This window comes from Sesamum indicum, linkage group LG4, assembly GCF_026168435.1.
Source record: "Sesamum indicum cultivar Baizhima isolate 11 linkage group LG4, ASM2616843v1, whole genome shotgun sequence".
NCBI classification, from domain to species: domain Eukaryota; kingdom Viridiplantae; phylum Streptophyta; class Magnoliopsida; order Lamiales; family Pedaliaceae; genus Sesamum; species Sesamum indicum.
Window position 1 is genome coordinate 161,388 of NC_142660.1, and position 18,723 is coordinate 180,110.

General features: G+C 41.6%; 4 protein-coding genes across 8 annotated transcripts; 2 read left to right on the top strand and 2 right to left on the bottom strand.

Moving 5' to 3' along the window:
* Window positions 1–1,617: 1,617 nt before the first annotated feature.
* On the bottom strand, window positions 1,618–2,437 carry LOC148788224 (uncharacterized). The gene is made up of 3 exons (XM_088879620.1): window positions 2,359–2,437; window positions 2,086–2,215; window positions 1,618–1,969 (listed from the first exon to the last, which is right to left on the bottom strand). The coding sequence occupies exons 1-3, from the start codon at window positions 2,435–2,437 to the stop codon at window positions 1,618–1,620; spliced, it is 561 nt and encodes a 186-aa protein (XP_088735746.1).
* A 4,716-nt stretch (window positions 2,438–7,153) lies between these two features.
* On the top strand, window positions 7,154–9,587 carry LOC105159632 (Methyltransferase-related protein). Its single transcript, XM_011076743.3, has 2 exons — window positions 7,154–7,443; window positions 7,557–9,587. Exons 1-2 carry the CDS (start codon window positions 7,276–7,278, stop codon window positions 7,644–7,646), a joined length of 258 nt encoding a protein of 85 aa, XP_011075045.3. The 5' UTR covers window positions 7,154–7,275; the 3' UTR covers window positions 7,647–9,587.
* Window positions 9,588–9,724: 137 nt separating this feature from the next.
* On the top strand, window positions 9,725–15,560 carry LOC105159633 (non-canonical heme oxygenase HOZ, chloroplastic). Of its 4 annotated transcripts, none has more exons than XM_011076747.3 (12): window positions 12,226–12,461; window positions 12,574–12,627; window positions 12,759–12,944; window positions 13,021–13,116; window positions 13,240–13,305; window positions 13,399–13,489; window positions 14,115–14,182; window positions 14,289–14,354; window positions 14,448–14,498; window positions 14,680–14,744; window positions 15,180–15,249; window positions 15,349–15,560. In XM_011076747.3, exons 1-11 carry the CDS (start codon window positions 12,447–12,449, stop codon window positions 15,241–15,243), a joined length of 822 nt encoding a protein of 273 aa, XP_011075049.1. In that variant the 5' UTR covers window positions 12,226–12,446; the 3' UTR covers window positions 15,244–15,249; window positions 15,349–15,560. The 4 variants fall into 4 exon arrangements, with proteins under 4 accessions (XP_011075050.1, XP_011075051.1, XP_011075049.1 ...); XM_011076746.3 differs by having other exon boundaries at window positions 12,237–12,461; window positions 15,180–15,259; XM_011076748.3 differs by lacking the exon at window positions 14,680–14,744 and having other exon boundaries at window positions 9,725–12,461; window positions 15,180–15,259.
* A 492-nt stretch (window positions 15,561–16,052) lies between these two features.
* LOC105159634 (uncharacterized) lies at window positions 16,053–17,807 on the bottom strand. Of its 2 annotated transcripts, none has more exons than XM_020693183.2 (5): window positions 17,691–17,807; window positions 17,092–17,330; window positions 16,522–16,882; window positions 16,358–16,435; window positions 16,053–16,239 (listed from the first exon to the last, which is right to left on the bottom strand). In XM_020693183.2, exons 1-5 carry the CDS (start codon window positions 17,790–17,792, stop codon window positions 16,186–16,188), a joined length of 834 nt encoding a protein of 277 aa, XP_020548842.1. In that variant the 5' UTR covers window positions 17,793–17,807; the 3' UTR covers window positions 16,053–16,185. The 2 variants fall into 2 exon arrangements, with proteins under 2 accessions (XP_020548842.1, XP_088735951.1); XM_088879825.1 differs by having other exon boundaries at window positions 17,433–17,771.
* Window positions 17,808–18,723: the final 916 nt, after the last annotated feature.

Here is an 18,723-nt window from a genome sequence, read left to right on the forward strand (position 1 = left end):
CTGAAGACTGAAGTTGATTTACATAGGAAAAGCGAATTCCATTATAACAATATCACCAATTGAATGAAACGGCTTTTTGCTTTTGCTTTTTTCCTTTATCTTCTTTATTACAATTACATAGGTAGATGTAGTTGGTAGCTGTAGCTGTAGCTGTAGCAGGACAAAATTGCGATCAAAAGAACACCAACATGCACATTAGCCTCCACCCACTTCATTTTCTGCTTTTATATATAAATGTGTATTAATATACCAACAACAAAAACACAACAACATCATCTTCTTAATCTAAAAGATATATAGATGGATGGATGATAATGGAATTCCGTATAGATGGATGGAATCCTCCTCAGAATCTTTATTAATCTTTGGAATCCACCACTGCAACCACATAAAAGATTCCCTTTTAAAACAATTATTAATAATAATATCAATAATTATTGTCTCCCTTCCTCCCTCCTATTAATAATATATATGTAATATATGTATCTACATCCGTACCTCCTTTGACTAGTTTCCAATTGTTCATATAATTAATGGCAATGGCTCCTTAGCATAAAACATATGATGTAATAATAAATGCAAGTTAGATCAGAAACTCCACCATCATAGCATAATAATCTCATTCTCATCTTTAAGTAGTAACAAGAAGAATTCCAAGACTGTCACTGTCTCACGAGGTGCCTTTCGCAAAGCGCAATGTGTGGTTAGTAGTCTGCTGACTACTTCTGCCAATCTCAACACACACTCCCGCTCGGTACTAACGCAGCGCGCCGACAGAAACCACAATACGAAAGCAATAAAGCAACGACAGCAATTTAAACGCACGATTTCATAAAGTAGATTGCATTAAACTGAAAAGTGCAAATACAATGATCAACAATGCTAGAGCAAGGGGATCGCATTGAGGAGGACTCTAACACGTCACTAAGCCAAACTTCTTATACTCATTCCCCCTATAATAGACTTAAAAAAATAAATCCTATTGAAAGCACTAGATATTGAAATAGCTGAAAAATGCACCTCAGGAGGCGTAACGTCCCCCTAAGCAATCTAAACAACAGAAAGTAAATAACAAAGCAGTAAAAGACCAACACCTAAGACTCTAAGATTGTGGATGTCCAGCGTCTGTCGATGAAGGCTGAGTGGTCGGCCATGTAGAACGATTGAGTGGCCGAAATGCACGTCAAGGGTGCCGAGTACGCGGGCGGCCCTTGACATTCTCCCCCACCTGAGATAGCTACATCCCCAGATCTATGGAAGCATGGTACGCTTCAACAAGAGGTAGAAACGCCTTTAGGTTTGTCACTCGTTCCCAAGTGTCTCCTCTCTGTCGCATCCCCTCCATTTCACCAAGTACTCTATGTGGTCTCTCTTCGCGGTACTCGTCACTTTGTGATTCAGGATTGCTTCAGCTACCTTCTCCTTAGTCTTCATCAATTCAAGCTGTGGGTAGCTGGATTGATTGCAGGTTTTATCCTCCTTATCTGCTGAATACTTCTTCAATTGGCTCACATAGAAGACGTTGTGGATCTTCCATCAGGGTGACAACTCCCCCTTGTACACTATCGTTCCAATACAACTAACGATAGGCAAAGGGCCAACATACTTCTGCATCAATCAAGGATCTCTCCCCCTTGATGACTTTGATAATCTCGGATCCGGGACCTTCACCAGCATCACGTTTTCCACATTGAACTCGATGAAGCGGCGATTCTGATCTGCATACTTCTTCATCCGCTTTAAGGCTGTCTCCAGGCAACTTCTAGCGATATCGACGTTCTGCTTCCACTCCTGGGAGAAACTTCGAGCAAGAGGGGATCTCACACTTTGTGGGGTGTTAAGAGTGTGAGGAAGGAGCGGCTGTTGCCCAGTAACGATTTCAAAAGCGCTCTTGTTGGTGGAAGAGCTCTTTTGAGCATTGAAATACAACTGAACGACATTAGGAGCTTCACCCAATCCTTCTGGGTACCTTGAATAAAGTGCCGAAGGTAGTCCTCCAACATAGAATTAAAGCATTTTGTCTGGCCATCGGACTGTGGATGATAGCTCGAGCTCATAGAGAATGTGGACCCGAGGAGTTTGAACAGCTCGATCCAGAAGACGCCAGTGAAACGGGAGTCTCGATCACTAACGATGTCCTTCGGCAAGTCCCAGTACTTGATAATGTGCTTGAAGAAGAGATGAGTCGTCCCTTCTGCTGTAACATGTTTGGGAGCTGCGTAGATGTAGCATATTTTGACAATCAGTCCACCACGACGATAATAGAGCCTAAGTCCCCGATCTTAGGCTGCCCTGTGATATAATCCATGGAAACGCTCTCCCATAGACGCTTAGGGATGGAAAGTGGTTGCAGCAAACCAGCCTTCTTCTGATGGTCTGCCTTGTCCTTTTGGCATATCAAGCAGGTGCGGACATATGTCTCGACATCGTCCCGCATCTATGGCCAATATAGGCCCTCTGTACCAAGGGATACGTGCACTCCTGTTCTTGGTGTCCCGCTCAAAGAGTATCGTGGCATTCCGAAATGAGTGATTTGCTTAGGTCCCCGCCTCTCGGCACATGTACGCAGTTTTCTTTGGTCATCAACAATCCATCTTTGACCCAAAATTGCCAAATAAGGCCCTGCGCTGTGGGATCTCTCGGCAGTAACTCCCGCACCTGATCATTCACAGAGATAGCAACTGCGCTAGAGGAGAGCGCTGTTATCGACTCCAAATCCGCCCTGCGGCTCAAGGCGTCTGCTGCATGGTTGCTGGAGCCGGCCCGATACTCCATCACAAAATGAAACTCTGATAGTAACTCCTGCCAATATGCCTGCCTACTGGTCAGCTTCGGCTGCGACATGAAATGACTCACTGCAGTGTTGTCCGTCCTGACCACGAAGGGAGAGCCCAACAAATAATGTCGCCAAAGCCGAACACAATGAACTACGGCTAGCAATTCTTTCTCGTCCACTGAATAACGCCGTTCAACATCCTTAAGCTTTCTGCTCTCAAAGGCAACTGGATGGATGGCCGTCTTGCATTAGAACCCCTTTTAAAGCAAAGTCTGAAGCATCTGTCTCCACCACGAATGGTTTCGACATATCTGGTAAGGCCACCACAGGATTTGTCACCATCGCTTTCTTCAAATCATCGAAGGCAACTTGGCATTGGGGCGTCCAATTCCAAGTCCCAGTCTTCTTCAATAAGTCTGTCAAAGGCCGTGCTGTTGCGGAGTAGCCCTTCACAAAGCGCCGATAATAATTCGCCAAGCCGAGAAATGAGCACAAATCATGAACATCGCTCGGTGGTCTCCACTCCTCAATAGCTTGAACTTTCTTTAGGTCTATTCGAATGCGTCCTCTCTCCACAATGTGCCCCAAGAAATCGATACTCTCCCGAGCAAACGAGCACTTCGACACCTTCACATATAACTCGTGCTTGTGGAGTCTCGTCAAAACATACCGCAAATGGTCCTCATGCTCGACCAAGGTTCTGTTGTACACCACAATGTCGTCTAAGTACACCACCACAAACTCATCAAGAAAACCGTCAAGTACTTGGTTCATTAGGGTCTTGAAGGTTGCGGGAGCGTTAGTCAGGCCAAAAGGCATGACAAGAAACTCGAAAACTCCGTACCTCGTGACAATTGTCATCTTCGCCTCATCGCCCTCCTTGATACAGACCTGCCAATAGCCTGCCCTCAAGTCTATCTTTGTAAAATAGTTCGCCTGACTTAAACGGTCGAAGCAGTCTGCCACCAACGGTATCTAGTACTTGTTCTTCACAGTGATCTTGTTCAGCGCCCGATAGTCACAACACAAAAGTAGGGAGCCATCGGCCTTCTTCTGAAACAGAACTGGCGCTTCATACGGCGACTTAGCGGGTTTGATGATTCCGCTCTCCAGCATATCCTTCAACTGCTTCCTAAGGTCCACAAGCTCAGGTTGCGACATCCTATATGGTGCCCTGGTGGGAGGTCTCGTGCCAGGCACCAACTCGATCTCGTGATCCGCTGCACTCTTCAGCGGTAGGTTCCGAGGCAGCTCATCTGGCATCACGTCCTCAAACTCTTTCAACAGCTTCTTTATATCGCAGAGGATGGGCCCTAACATCTCCTCCATCTCCTTAAAATGAAGAGTGCACAAGTAGGATGGCTTATTCCGCCTTGCGCCCATTCTCAAACTGCATGGCCGAAAAATTTTTCTCTCCATGTGTGTCCGGCCAATGTGGGGATGATGAAAGGTTTGGGCCCCAACATCATCAGCGAATCAATGCGCAGCAAGATCGTTGTTCGCGTGTCCTGCAAAAATTCAAGACCGAGGATAATCTTGAAGTCGTCCATCACCACGACAGAAAGATTGGTCTTGCCCTCATAAGCACCAATTTTAATCAGCACAGACTTGGCCACACCAGCAATGGGTTGTGCGGCCGAGTTGATCGCCTTCACTCACCCAACTCCCTTCTCCAGCACGAGCCCGAGTCTCGCCACTTTGGTGCTCGCAAGGTAGTTATGAGAGGTTCCTGTATCAATCATGGCACGGATCGGCTTGCCATGAATCCTTACATCAACCAACATCAACCCTTTCTTCCTAGAATTCAGGGGCTGAACTTCTTCTTCTTTTTCCGGTTGTTTCACAGTAAGAGCCCGGGCAATCTTTCTCACAAGGGGTGGCACAACTCTCTTTGCCGCCATCATGGACAATGTAGTACACTATTGGGATACGGCACCCAAAATTATCCTCATCCTCCTCCGAGTCATTCTCGCCACCTGTCGATGCTTGTGGCTCCATACTTTCGAGGGCGACGCCTTATCGGTAAAGGTCGCCAGTGCATTCAGCAATTGTTTCTTCGGGCACTTCCGAAATTTATGCGGACCAATGCATAGGAAGCACCCGCTGCTCCTCTGTGGTGCCCCCTATTTGTTCTCCTGGGGCTTGTTCCTTCCTGAACTGTCCTGTGAGCTACTCTGCTCGTGGGGCTTTTCTCTCCCACCTCTATTGGAATTACTCATGAACGATCTCGTCCCACCCGGCTTATTCTGCGCGGGACTAGGCGTCGTCTGCCTATCTCTCCAAGTCTCTGAGTTGAAATCTGCCAAGCGTTCGGCCGCTGTCATAGCCGAACTCAAATCAGTCACCCATTGGTGCTGCAACTCAAGTCTCGCCCACGGTTTCAAGCCTTCCATGAAAGTGAACAGCTTGTCCTTCTCCGATATGTCTCAGATGTTCAGCATAATGCTGAGAAAGCTTTCACATATTTCTGCACGAAACCTGTATGCTAAAGCTTCCGTAATGCCCGCTTGGCATTGTACTCAACATTCTTCGAGAAGAACTGCTCTCGGATCGCCTCCCAAAGAAGAACCTACGTATCAAGCTGCATTTGATGGGCCTGGATCTCCGCATACTTGGCACGCCACCACAACTTAGCGTCACCAGTCAGATACATGGTTGCAGTCGACACCTTTCTTACCTCGTCCTGCACATGTACCGCAAGGAAGTACTGTTCCATGTCAAAGAGGAAGTTCTCGACCTCCTTCGCTTCACGAGCACCGTTCTAAGCAACAACATGGGTGCTACTCACAATACGTTGGAGCAAATCAATCTGAATGGACATTTGCTCCATGTCACGCCGCATATCGGCGAAGCCATCGCCTCCAAAGGCACCAGCCATCTCTTGAATCACCTGACGACATTCGTCCAACTCCGAATTCAACACCGTGATCTCAGATTCTAGGGAAGAGACCTTCTCCTCCAATTCCGTCAACCGAGAGTGTCTGTCCTCCGGGTTCTCAGCTCGCTCGCTAGGCCAGGCTGCGTGTCGCGGGCTCTCCACATCTTGCCCCGACACTCTCGCAGCAGCAGCATTCGCTTGGGTCACCGCAACCCGCCTCGCCCCCGTCTCGGCACGAGGCTCTGATACCACCTCTCACGAGGTGCCTTCCGCAAAGCGCAACGTGTGGCTAATAGTTTGTTGACTACTTCCACTAATCTCAACACACACTCCCGCTCGGCACTAACGCAGCGCGCCGATAGGAATCACAATACGAAAGCAATAACACAACGACAGCAATTCGAACGCACAATTTTAGAAAGTAGATTGCATTAAACTGAAAAGTACGAATACAATGATCAACGATGCTAGAGTAAGGGGATCGCCTTGAGGGGGACTCTAACACGTCACTAAGCCAAGCTTCTTATACTCATTCCCCCCTATAATAGGCTTAAAAAAAATCATATTGAAAGTACTAGATATTGAAATAGCTGAAAAATGCACCTCAGGAGGCGTAACGTCTCCCTCAGCAATCTAAACAATAGAAAGCAAATAATAAAGCAATAAAAGACCAACACCTAAGACTCTAAGACTGCGGATGTCCAACGTCTGTCGATGAAGGCTGAGTGGTCAGCCATATAGAATGGTTGAGTGGCCGAAATGCACGTCAAGAGTGCCGAGTACGCAGGTGGCCCTTGACACACTGGGATTCCATTCCATCGCCCCATATATATATATATATACAACTCACATTCATTACTCTAGGATCTCAGTCCGTACAGCCCAATAACTATACAAGTTGATAAGGCCTACAGTACTCCTACCCTTCTGTTCCCTTATCATGAACACCCAATTCATATTCAAGACCAAAGCAAATTCAGCCCAAGAAAATCCAAACGCCAGCCCATCAACCCCACTTATTGGATGAAGGATTCATGTTGAAAATAAAATAGGAGCATGAGACACAAAAGCAGTTAGTTACATTATAGAATGCTGAAATCATTACAATTCAATTGTCAGCACATCTTTGTATTTGCTACATATCTATCTCTCATGTATTAATTAGCTATATATGAGACGAGGAAATTTGGCAATTTCTTGTTTCTTCCTTCCCAGCTTGAATTGAGAAAATATTCATCTGCCTCCACTCCATACATGTGATATAGGTGCAGCCTTACCTACTCTTTCTCCAAATTAGGATAGGAATGCATTGACGATGACCATATCAAAATCAAAGGAAAAGGAGCACTAGCTAATAATGTTTTTCTAGAATTAGAATCGCCTTGGACTTGGCCTTCGCCTACCTTATTGGAAAATTCTTTCATGAATGCAGTATGCCAGTTGGAGGGAGTTGGTTTGACTGGGTATGCCAACCCATAAAGAAACACACGACTCAAACCCAAACTAGTCACAACCCCACCAAACCAGCCTACGCGTTTCTCATGTATGTAAAGATAAGAAATACAACACCACCATCAAATCATCCCCATTTCCCTCTACTCCTTCCAGAAATAATATCAATATGTGCCCTCTGAGATTCATCTTGGTCTTCTTTTCGGCTGTCTTGGCTGGTTATTTCGCATGGAAGTCGACCATCGCCACTTCCCCGGAGGCCAACTCCATCACATCAGATCAGGAAGAAAACACTTCCACTTCCACAATAGAGAAACAGCAACTTCAGTTTCTCAAGGTACCTAGTTTGTTGATTTTTGTCCTTTGAGATGGTCTTTATTTCCTCCTACCTACTCGCTTTAATTATTTATCTCACGTATTAATATTTTAAAACTCTCTTATTAATTTCAGAGTGTAGAAAATGGGTTCTGGGTGTTGATTGATATGGCAAGCGGGCGATACCTGTGGAGGAACATCAAACAATTCAAGACCACCAGCTAGAAATTAATATTAGCTAGTTCTGATGACTAATTTTAATCTGTTCCTGTAAACCCACTCTCTCCTCTCTCATCTACCTCATTCACTGCAGATAATATATATATATATATATATGTATATGTAACAGTTATTCTAATTCCAGCAGCAACATGGACATGATAATTGGAATCTGAATTCTTTTAATCTTTGCTTGTATAATCCCCATGGATCTCAAGTTCCTGATCTGCCCAAGTACGCACCTACCCTTGTTCACACTCGTACATAACTCATGTCAACAAATCAGTAACTTGTCAATTTCCACCCAAAAAAACTCTAAAGTTTCAATATCCAGATATATATAACCAACCAACCATATGCGTACGTAATTCTAACTACATAAAATTGAGATGCAATCCAGATTTTTGGTTTTTATCTGTTGTGGTTTAATTGAACAAGAGGATTATTTTTTTTTTTTGACAAGGAAAACCAACAAACTTTCAATCGAGAGATACAAGAGCAGCAACAACAGGGGGCAAAACATGACCACCCTCAACAAAGCCACAAGCTGATTGAGCAATGAAATGAGCTACCGAGTCAGCAGATGGCTTAACCAAACTAAAACGACAAGAACTCAAACCAGAAACTAATGAAGGACAGATCTTGAAGTTTCTTGACCAGAAACAAGAGGATAGTTTTGTGCAATGTTATAGAAGCAGTTGGTGGAGCTGCAAGATTAATTTCACTTCACCACTACCACACTAGCTAGCTACTTGGTTGTTTGTGTATGGCCTGCAGGGACCAGCAGCAATACTAGTAGTATACTATAATACCCAATTCCAATTGAATGCCGTTCAGTTCAGTGTGTTGGAATGGAAACCGCTTCAATCCCTTCATTATGAATTAATATTAGATATAAGATTAATTAAAGTGAGTTCTATTGGTTGAGGTTAATTAATTAAAGTGTGAGGTTTGTAAAAACCAAAATTCTCACAACCCATTTAATAGAGGTCCGATTATGTGATGTATGTAATATTGTAGGAGTACGTAGTTGCACTTGCCACCTCTTCACCCTTTCCCTCACACAAATCCATCTTCTAATTCCAATCCCTCCTAATTAATATTTATATTTTATTGGTTTACAACCCAAGAAACAATAATAAAAAAAAAAAAAAAGTCATCGTCTTGGGGTTGAAATTAATCCCAACACCAATCCCATTTAATTGCACAAGACAAACATATGACATTCGCCAATCCATTACCTTGAAATTCATATCATCTATAGCGTTAGGGTTAAGAATGGTGTTCAACAGCCCACTTCTGGTGGGGGTTGCCAAGCTCTCCGCCCATGCTTGCCAATACATAGCTTGCAACCCTGAACGCCTCAGCGCCGATCAAGTCCTCCACCTCCTCTTCTGTTTCCCCTTTCAGCAGCTCCGCCGCCTCGCCTTCTGCCTCTGGACATTCTTCTGCTTCCCCCCGCCCAACAACCCCTATCTCATCTCTTCTTCTTCCTCCTCTTCTTCATCCTCCGATTCCGATCTCCTCTATGATCTCGACCAACACCTACACTCCGATTGATTCTTCCTCCCTTCCCCCAACCTCTTGTACAGTTTCATTCTATTTCCTTTTCCTATTTCCTTCTTTTCTCATCGTTAAGTTTTACCCTTCGAATGTGAAGTTGGTCTAGTTCTTCAGCTCGTGCACGTACGCGCATCATCTGATGTCCAACAAGAGAAGATGATTCTGAAATGGCAATCATCGTCGTCGCTTGGCATGGTTTTCTTTTTCTTATTTAATTATGTCTTTTTTGTATTTCTGAAGATCTATGGCGGACCTGTCTGAGTTTCAAATATTTTTTGATGGATGGATATTATTATGCTCAATTTCATTGTCGGAAGAAGGATGATTGTATTGGGGTTACCCTGTTGTGGGCATGCTGTGAATTAGTGTATCGTTGCTTCTGAACATGTGTTTTTTTTGGCGATAACAATGATATGGATTCGGGAACCTTAACATTAAGTTCCAACCTCCATCTTTATTTGCCTTTTATTCATGACTCATATGTGCCATTGTAATGGGACTTCTGTTTTCAATGGGGACTCATGCTATTGGCGAGCACACACAATTTCATGTGTTCCACCAATAAGTTGGTGTAGCAAAAAGTTTGCTTTACTTGTCGTGTTGAGATTCCGATCCCATTTTCTAACATTTCAAACGTTAGTAAATTAGCTTGAGCAACCTATCCCCTTCCACTCCTGACGTCCAACTCTGCATCTGATCTGCTCTCTACCTGCTAATTCACTTTAATTTTTAAACAATTTGATGGTTTTGTACCACCAGTTAAATCAGTTTTTAATTCAATTCTGTCAAAGCAAGTTCGTATTCAACAAAGAAGCTACTCTATGGATGCAAAACAGAGTTGAAAACTAATGATGCATAAGAATCCACTTGTTTTTAGGTTCCAGAATAAGGATTCCTCCTACACTTCTTCTAGGAAATTTTCTCTTTTGCATCATTTGGAGAGATAACAATATCTTGGTAGCTTGAACTGTATCCATTTATTGCTTTTACAGAGCTAAGAAGCCTACACTTTTTTTCACACTTGTACTCTGCTTAATTTTACAATGATTAGTTGGTTGAAGGCATCAAGACTAGAACAACCAGAATAACATGACAGTAAATCTTTATACACTTAATATTCTAATCTGTGTTTATCACTAGATTGTTTTTCTACAGAATGGTAAGGATGGATGTGGGATGTCTATAGTTTTTTCGTTGTTGTACCTATAGGTAATATGTGGTGCAAATTAACTGTAAGCCATGATTATCGACTTCTTAAGTTGGTGATGATTCATCTCTACATAATTTCGTGAAACATAATTCAGGTTTCTAATGTATGAACTTTTTACAACTATACTAGAGTTGGATACATCAAAATTTAGAATTTGCACATGAAAGAGCGAAGTGGAGAGGAAAGAAAAGAAACCATGGAATTCTTTCCAGAAGTCTAGAACATGTGTAAGAGATGTACTGAGACCAACATGCTACAGTTATAGCTGCTATCTGAAGCTTGCCGTTTAATAGTCCTAGTTGTGTGCCACTGTGGATCCAGAAGGGCATGAATTGCTAGAAGTTGCCTCTTCCTTCCTTTGGAAATGTTGGCTTGCCTGCTTCAAACCTGCTGATATCACTTCTGTAGAGGAAATGTGTTAAAGGAAGTGATGAGCCGTTCAGTTGGCATTGGCATGAAGAAGTATTTTAAAGTGTTTGTGTTATGCTTGGTGCATTTATTTTGTTGATACTCCTGTACCATTAACTATGTACAGAGCAGTGTTTGAAGAAGAGCACTTGTCTAGCTTGCTTTATATTCTAAATTCAATAAGAAATTATCATGTTGGCACCTCCGCTGAAGCAGCTATCTGGAAGAGATATTAGATTTGTGTCATTCACTGAATCCTACTATTCTCATGCCTTGGCACTGAATTTATGGTTTCCTTCTGTTATCTCAGGTATTATTTAATGTTTTTGTTTTGATAAGTGATGCTAGTTTGGTTGGGAACTTGTAAGTGATGGTGATTTGAGAAGTTGAATTTCTCGGGCAAAATGGTGGTTGGTACATTGTAGAATGTTACAGAAGAAGTGTTTATGATGTGGTTTCAGGATGATGAGGATAGAGTGGCGAGTAATCTGCTAGACATAAATTGTGGGGGTTATAGAATATCAGAATTGATGCATATATGTATGCTCTTGTCTGACCTGCTATGTTACTTGCTGGTTTACAAAGGGAATGAATACAAATTATTGTGGCAGCCATGATTTCAAGGTTCCATGCATGTAAATATATGTGCAGATGGATGGTTTCAGGAAAATAGGGCATAATTTATGTAATCTACAGTAGTGAATCGGTTATGAATTTGCAAGATGCTGTAATATAGCAACTCATATGTGATGAGAGATATGGGTTTACAACAGAGAAGAAAGGTTGGGAGGATCTGAGAAAGGCCAAATTCATAAAAACCGAAAAGACAATCATATTCTTAATTCACAGTTCAATATCAGGTACCCATGATGCGGAAGTTGTTGCTTGTACATTTGTGCATACCAACAGGAGTTGTAGTTTAATCAGAACATGAACCATATTGCTTCTTTTTAATTATGATTTGAGAAGCAGCAATTTGTTTACGGGAGGGAGAGAGGGGAGCATTGTTGAGTTGAGTTGGTATAACTTGGGAAAGAGAAAGATGGGGCGACGGCTGTGGGAGGGCCACTGGTAGGTGCACACACACAAGTGTACTTCCAACATAATCAAACAACAGTGTATGTGTAAGAAAAGAAAACGAAAAGCCGTAATCTGTCTTTTAACAATTGCGCGTATGTATGAAAGTGGGTGAAGCGAGGCAGACCGGCCACTCACAGACTCAAGAGTGTAGAGTAGTCCTCCTCGGCCCACCATTATCAGTCCCTCAACTTGCCATTATTGTAATAAATATTTAAAATTTACTCCATAAGATAAGAGGAGTATTTAGTTTGTTATTACTATTAGGTATAACAATAAAGAAACAACAAAAGAGCTACGAGTCTTTGATATATATATATATATATTACTTATTGTGTGTAGTAAGTAGTAAGTAATGTATAGAAATATGAATTTAGGAAAGCAAAATGTGAAAATAATATAATAATGTTGTTGAAGAGTGTTGTAGACTTTCTAATACCTCTACCAACCCCCACCCCTCTCGTTTCTCTACTATTCCTCTCTTCCCTTCCCATAACTTTCTTTTGTTCTAAATATTCGCACTACTCTTCCCTCGATCTCTACTATCCATGGCGGCAACCCAGGTTTTTGGATTCACTCATTTCCTTTTGCATTCTTGCGTCGCTCCATCCCTCTTCTTCCACTTTATTTGTTTCTCATGTACGATTTCTTTTTGTTGTTGTTGTTTCTGCATAGGGTTCCTCGTCTCCCCATGTCGATGCTGTACTCGATGTCATCCAAGCTCACCAGGTTATATATATATATTAAAAAGAAAAGAGAGAGAGAGAGAGAAAGAGAAGAACTCATCTTTCTATTGCTGTAATGTATAATAAAAAGCCACAGATGGATATTTTTCTGAATTGTGGTTATTTGTTTGTCAGGAAAAAGCGACCAGGCTTCCACCTGTAGAGGAAGTAAGGACACTACTTCATTACAGCTTACGAGGAATCCTCTCCACTTTCTCTCAGAAGCACGAGGGGTATCCATCAGGCTCCATGGTTGACTTTGCTTGTGATGCTTATGGATCTCCAATACTAGCTCTTAGTAATTTAGCACTTCATACAAAGGTCCCTCAGTCTCACTATCCCCAACTTGCTATCAATCTGGTGCATTTTAAATTTAAAACTTTGCTTGTTGGTGCAGGACCTTTTAGCCAACCCAAAATGCTCTTTGCTTGTAGCAAAAGATCCTGATGACAGGACTGACCTAGTGATTACAGTGCACGGTGATGCCCTTCCTGTAATTATCACCTCCTCCTATAAATTTCACTTTTTGGCTTCTTGGTGAATAGATCTTCATCTCTTCTCACAGTTGTTTTTGCCTATTAGCTTCATTAGACTTGGAACTTTATGATTTACATAGGTCGCTGAGAGCAATATGGAAGCTTCTCGTACTGCATACATGACTAGACATCCTGATGCATTCTGGGTAGATTTTGGCTTTACTTATTTCTACTACGTGTTTTTTTATTGTTCCGAGACTTTAATAATTTGCTAAAGTTTCACATTAACTATTATGAAGGTTGACTTTGGTGACTTCCAATTTCTGCGCTTAGAACCTAAGGTTATACGATGTGTGTCTGGTGTTGCAACAGCTACATTAAGATCAGGAGGTTTGTATACTTAGAAGCCGTTTTCAATTTCTTTTCCACTGCATGCTTTTGATTCTCTCAATTAAATGCATATTATGTGGTTAGCAATTGAGGAATGAACTTTGAGAACAGCTTATAAAAGCACCATCACCAACTTTTATATATTACAGACCGCCTAAGATGGAAACAAACTGTAGAACTTCCAAGTTTGCAGAGAAAAAATCCATAAACAAAGCTCAAGGAAGCAGAAGAATATTTTTTCAGATACTTGTATTTCATCAGTTTGAACAGAGATGTACAGCAAGCTATATACACAAGGAAGAAAGAGGTTGAAACTAACAAAACTGCTACTAACTAACTCGTAAACAGAATAATGAAGAAAGCGTGTTTCAACTAATCGAAACGCAAAATACATAGAAGCGCCACAGCTTTAAAATTAAGTGCTGGAGTCCACCTCAGCGCCACGTGGTACGGTGACATCCAGCTGAGCATCGTCTTCAACCTGCACTCTACTGTGGACTTGTAGCCTGTTTTGCTGATATCATAACACAAACATTTTCGTTTCTCCATCTCGAGATGGTTGCATAATAATTTTCATGTTGTTCCCACTATCATTGCTTAGTATCCTTTGTTCAAATAATTTCAGAATTCAGCAATGAGGAGTTTAGAGCAGCAAAAGTGGATCCTATATATCAATTTTCTAAGCCTATAACGGTATGACGATCCTTTGTTTATCAGCGATATCCTCTTTTTCTTTCCCGGGTCATCTTTGGGTGATTACTTTTTCTAAATTCTGCTAGCTTTTTAACTTCGCTTCCAGTCCCACATGAATAAGGATCATGCAGGAGAGACAAAGCTGATTGTGCAGCACTCTACATCTGTGCTGGTACTTTTTACATCTACTTCGTCATTGATTCTCCTTAATAATATCCTGAAAATGGATCATGATTTCAAGAATTTTTGAATTCTTAATTTTTAGGTGGAATTTGCGTACATGCTGGACGTGGATAGTCTTGGTTTCAATGTGAAGGTAATATTGACATCTCAATGCTCTATTTATATTAACATGTCTCTCCTGTCCATTCACCTAAAGAAAATTTGCTTTCTTCACTTTTCTAGGTTTTCAGTTGCATACTATTTTTATAAATGTTGTGTTTTGTTCCATAAGACAGCCTATAATTCTTTTAAAAATATTTTCACTATTTTCCTAGGCTGGCTATCAAGGAAAGACTTTCAAGCTTCGAATTCCTTTTACAAGGCGTGCAACAGAGAGAAAGTGAGTAATCAATTTTAAATTAGTTGCTAAAAGTATGTTAAGAATCATATTTGGTATTGCGTCTTTATATAGGACACATTTAGAGCTTATGGTACATGTGTTTTGCTAAAAATCATATGGACCGATGCAAATATATTAAGCTGATGCATAAATGGAAATATAGACCTACGTCCAATTTATTGAAGTAGCATAATTATGGTTGTTCACTTGGGCAACGTGGTCAGAGATAGGATCAACAGGAATAATATCCCCACGGAAGAAATAGAGGAAAAGAATCACATCGAAAACTTCCATAATCCACCTCCATGGATGCATCTTCTGTGCCTAGGTTGAACATTTGCTATTGTCACTTGCATTATTATTTCTTGCACACTTGCCTGTCATACAGCTCCTATTTCTTAATTTTTTTTGTTATTCTTTTATTAACTCGTTTAGGGACGTGAAGATGCTGATAATAGAAATGCTTCAAGTGGCCCAAAGCCAAGCCCAAGCAAGCTGAAAATAGGTTTGGTTATGTAAGTTAATAACTAGTTCTCGTATGTTTCACTGGTCCATCTCTAGGTGGTGTGCTGAATCTAGTTGAACTTTTGTCATTTCCATGCAGATACAAGACGGATACAGCTCTGAGTGTATGATTTTCATGTAAAGAAAAGGTTGTATGTGGGAAATGGACCATAAATGTAAGTATAGTGCCCAGTGTAGAGATTTTATTTCGTATGTGTGGTTTGCATTTTCAAACTTATGATCACTCTTTCTGAATACTCTTTCCGTCAGTTTCTGCATGTAGGGGTTATTCTGGCATTAAATTGTTGATTCTATTGCGTTTCACATAAATTTTCCTGATGTTACCATTGTGGGCAATGGACTTGTCTTTGCTCCAACCCGTCCAAGATTTTCTAAATATAATTTCTTCCCGTTGGCCTGCGGGTGCTGGAAACAAAAAAGAGTTTCAAGGGGGTTAATAGTATGGAGCTTGGCTTGGATAGATTATAAGAGGAAGAAGTGAACATAAACAAGGTAACACAGGTGGAGTGAAGTAACATTTTAGTGGGAGCAAGGGCTGCTTCTTCTGCCCCAGCCCCACGCGAACACTGAATTCAAATAAAGGGATTTACTGGTCCCACTATCTTATATTTACTTTGATAGGAATGTTAGGAGAGGTTGGTGTTTTGATAAGGGTGGGGTTCCCAATTCAGAAAAGAAATTGCGGGTGGGACTGGTGGTTCAATTTTTCATCAACAAAACACCCTATCTCCGTTCTAGTCCCTTTGTCATAGAGCAACCCGCTCCTCATTCACACACCCTATATAATAATAATAATAATCATTCACTTTCTAAACAATCCTTCATCATTTCAAGTTTGTACACCAGAGCAGACATGCCAAAAATATATGCAAGTACCAGTTAAAAAAGCAAACCCGGAAAGGAAACTCTCTCTCAGTCAGTCTGAATCGCTCTCTATGCTCCCCATTCCCTTCAGCCCTCTCGCTAATTTCTGCATTACCAATAACATTAGTCAACTGCTCGGAGTTCAGTAGTCTCCCCCAATAAAAACACAAAGCAAGAAAGCAAGCAGCAGTGGCAGTAACAGTGCACAGCGCAGCAGCACATACCTTCTTGCAACTCTTCTTTTCCCTCACTTCATACCTCTCCAAAGACATATCGGTCAGCCATGCCCCAGGACTCACCAGCTGCTCCATTTAAACAAACATCCAAACCCAAATCATTTTTTTTTTTATTTATTTCCCAAAAGGGATTAAACAGAAACAACACTTACCAGCAATGTTCTCTGTATGAGTTTGGCTCTTTTCTTTGGCCGCTGGGGAAGCTTGCAACCTTTCATGGCCATGAAATCTTCCTCTTTCTCTTTGCTTGACAGACCAATACACACCTTTGGCCATACAATTTTCTTGATAACACCACTCATCACATCACCCTTCTTCTTCTTATTATTATTATTATTGTTGTTATGCTTATGGGGATTCTCCTCATCCCCAACTTCATTCCCTGCATCCCTCTCCACTGTAATCTTCCCATTCTCTTCCCCTCCTCTTGTCGTGTAGCATCTCTCCTCCTTCTCCAAAGAACCCGATGATGACTTCCGGCTTTCCGATCTATGCGTTACTGCCTCTGAATTCCTGCAACCAAACAAATCCCACATCAGAAATCTTCAACCCCAAATCCTCTGTTCCAAGTAGACTCCAAACAAAATACTCTGTCTCACTTCATACCTTGAGTTCAGTTTGTTAGGGTGAATGATTACCGGGGAAAATTGAAAAAGAAAATCTTCAACAGGAAAAAAAAAAAACAAAAAACTCAGGGGCTTGGTTAATCCAGCCATGAATACCTTGTGTAACGGGAGGAAGGTTGAGAAAAACAAGCATCTTTCTGAGAAAGGGTGAGAAATCGGGAGGTGATTCTGCGGCGTATTCTAGAGGAAGAAGAAACTTCTGCCGGATTATGACCTCTAACTCTCACACATCTCAGCCGCTTTCTGCTTCCCCACTGCAAGAAAAACTCGGTTTCCGCCGGCGGTTTCAGTATCCTGGGGATGGTCCTCTCTTCTTTCTCCATATCTGCCAAAAACTGAGTACAGAAAACAAAAATGAGATATTGTGGTATTTTCAGATAATCATTCCAACTTTTGTTGAGTAATCAAAAAGAACAAGAGGAAATAGGCGGAAATACCGTAAGATCTGTGGTGGGTGATGTTAAAGAGAAATCCAGAGAAGGACTTTAGTCAAGTACACTACAAATACATCTTGAACACATACAAACCGGACGTAAACTAAGCAAAATCGTGTATGAGATGAAGGAAAGAAGATGATGAGGGAGAAATATACTTGGCAATTTCGCGTTAGTTCCAAGATGGCCAAGAAAGACTAGTGTATTGAGATTTGTATTGCGGAGCAGAAATGAGAAGTTGTATGTGATGAAATTTCTTACAGAGTTATTGTGAAGCAGACACCCTACTTTTCTTGCTTCCTCTCTGCATTTATCTTCCTTGTGTTGGTACGGTAGGCCAGCCTCACAGTCACTCTCTTCCATTTATTTATTTATTAATATATATAATATATATATGTATATATTCCTTTCGTTGGTGGATGATGAATCGTAAATCTACGGTCAAGAAGTCTTTTGCCAGAAGACATAAGCCCATTTATCATGGACTAAACGGCCCATTATCTAGGAAGACATATATGGTCCATTAAGTTATTGGACCCAAACTTTCACGTTAGAGAGAAGTGTAGTGTGGTTGAGTTGAGTTGAGGTCCACATGAATTAGGAATTAGGAGAGCAGAACCAGAATATTGGTACGAAGAGGAAGAGGACTTTATAACTGATAATAATAATATTATTATCAGGCTATGATTGAATTCAACCATCTTTCACAACACAAACAACAAGTAGTTATCTGTCTGTTCCACCATTTTTCCAACACAAACATCATATCATCACTGAGGCAGTTGGTTCACCTCCCATCCCCATGCATGGTTCATCCTATACGAGAAAAAATATCTGATGGATGAAAATATTGTCTAAAACGCCCGCAAGGAAGTGAGAAGGGAGACTCGATCATGATGATGATGATGATAGACAGGCAACATGATTGCTCGGTCCCATCAAACCGTTGGCCAAAGCTGTCTGTATGGCATCGATACAACCACTACGTACACCCTGTAATTGCAGCCTTCCCTAGCTCCCTCTGTGTTCTTTTAAAAAAATTTCAAAAGCAAAAGCAGAAAGAGGGCATTGTGGTTGTGGGTGGACCAAACCAACCAACGGTCACTTGGGGCAGGGGCAGCACACCACCACCCCCCACCCCCCACTGCCCATATTTATATATATAAATAAGGACTCACCACCAATGTCCACTATCCAGTTCCTCCTCTCTAAACACTACAAAAGCATATATATGTCATAGAAATCAATCAATCTCTTGTTTGCAGAAATAAAGCATGGAAGGCCAGACAGACAA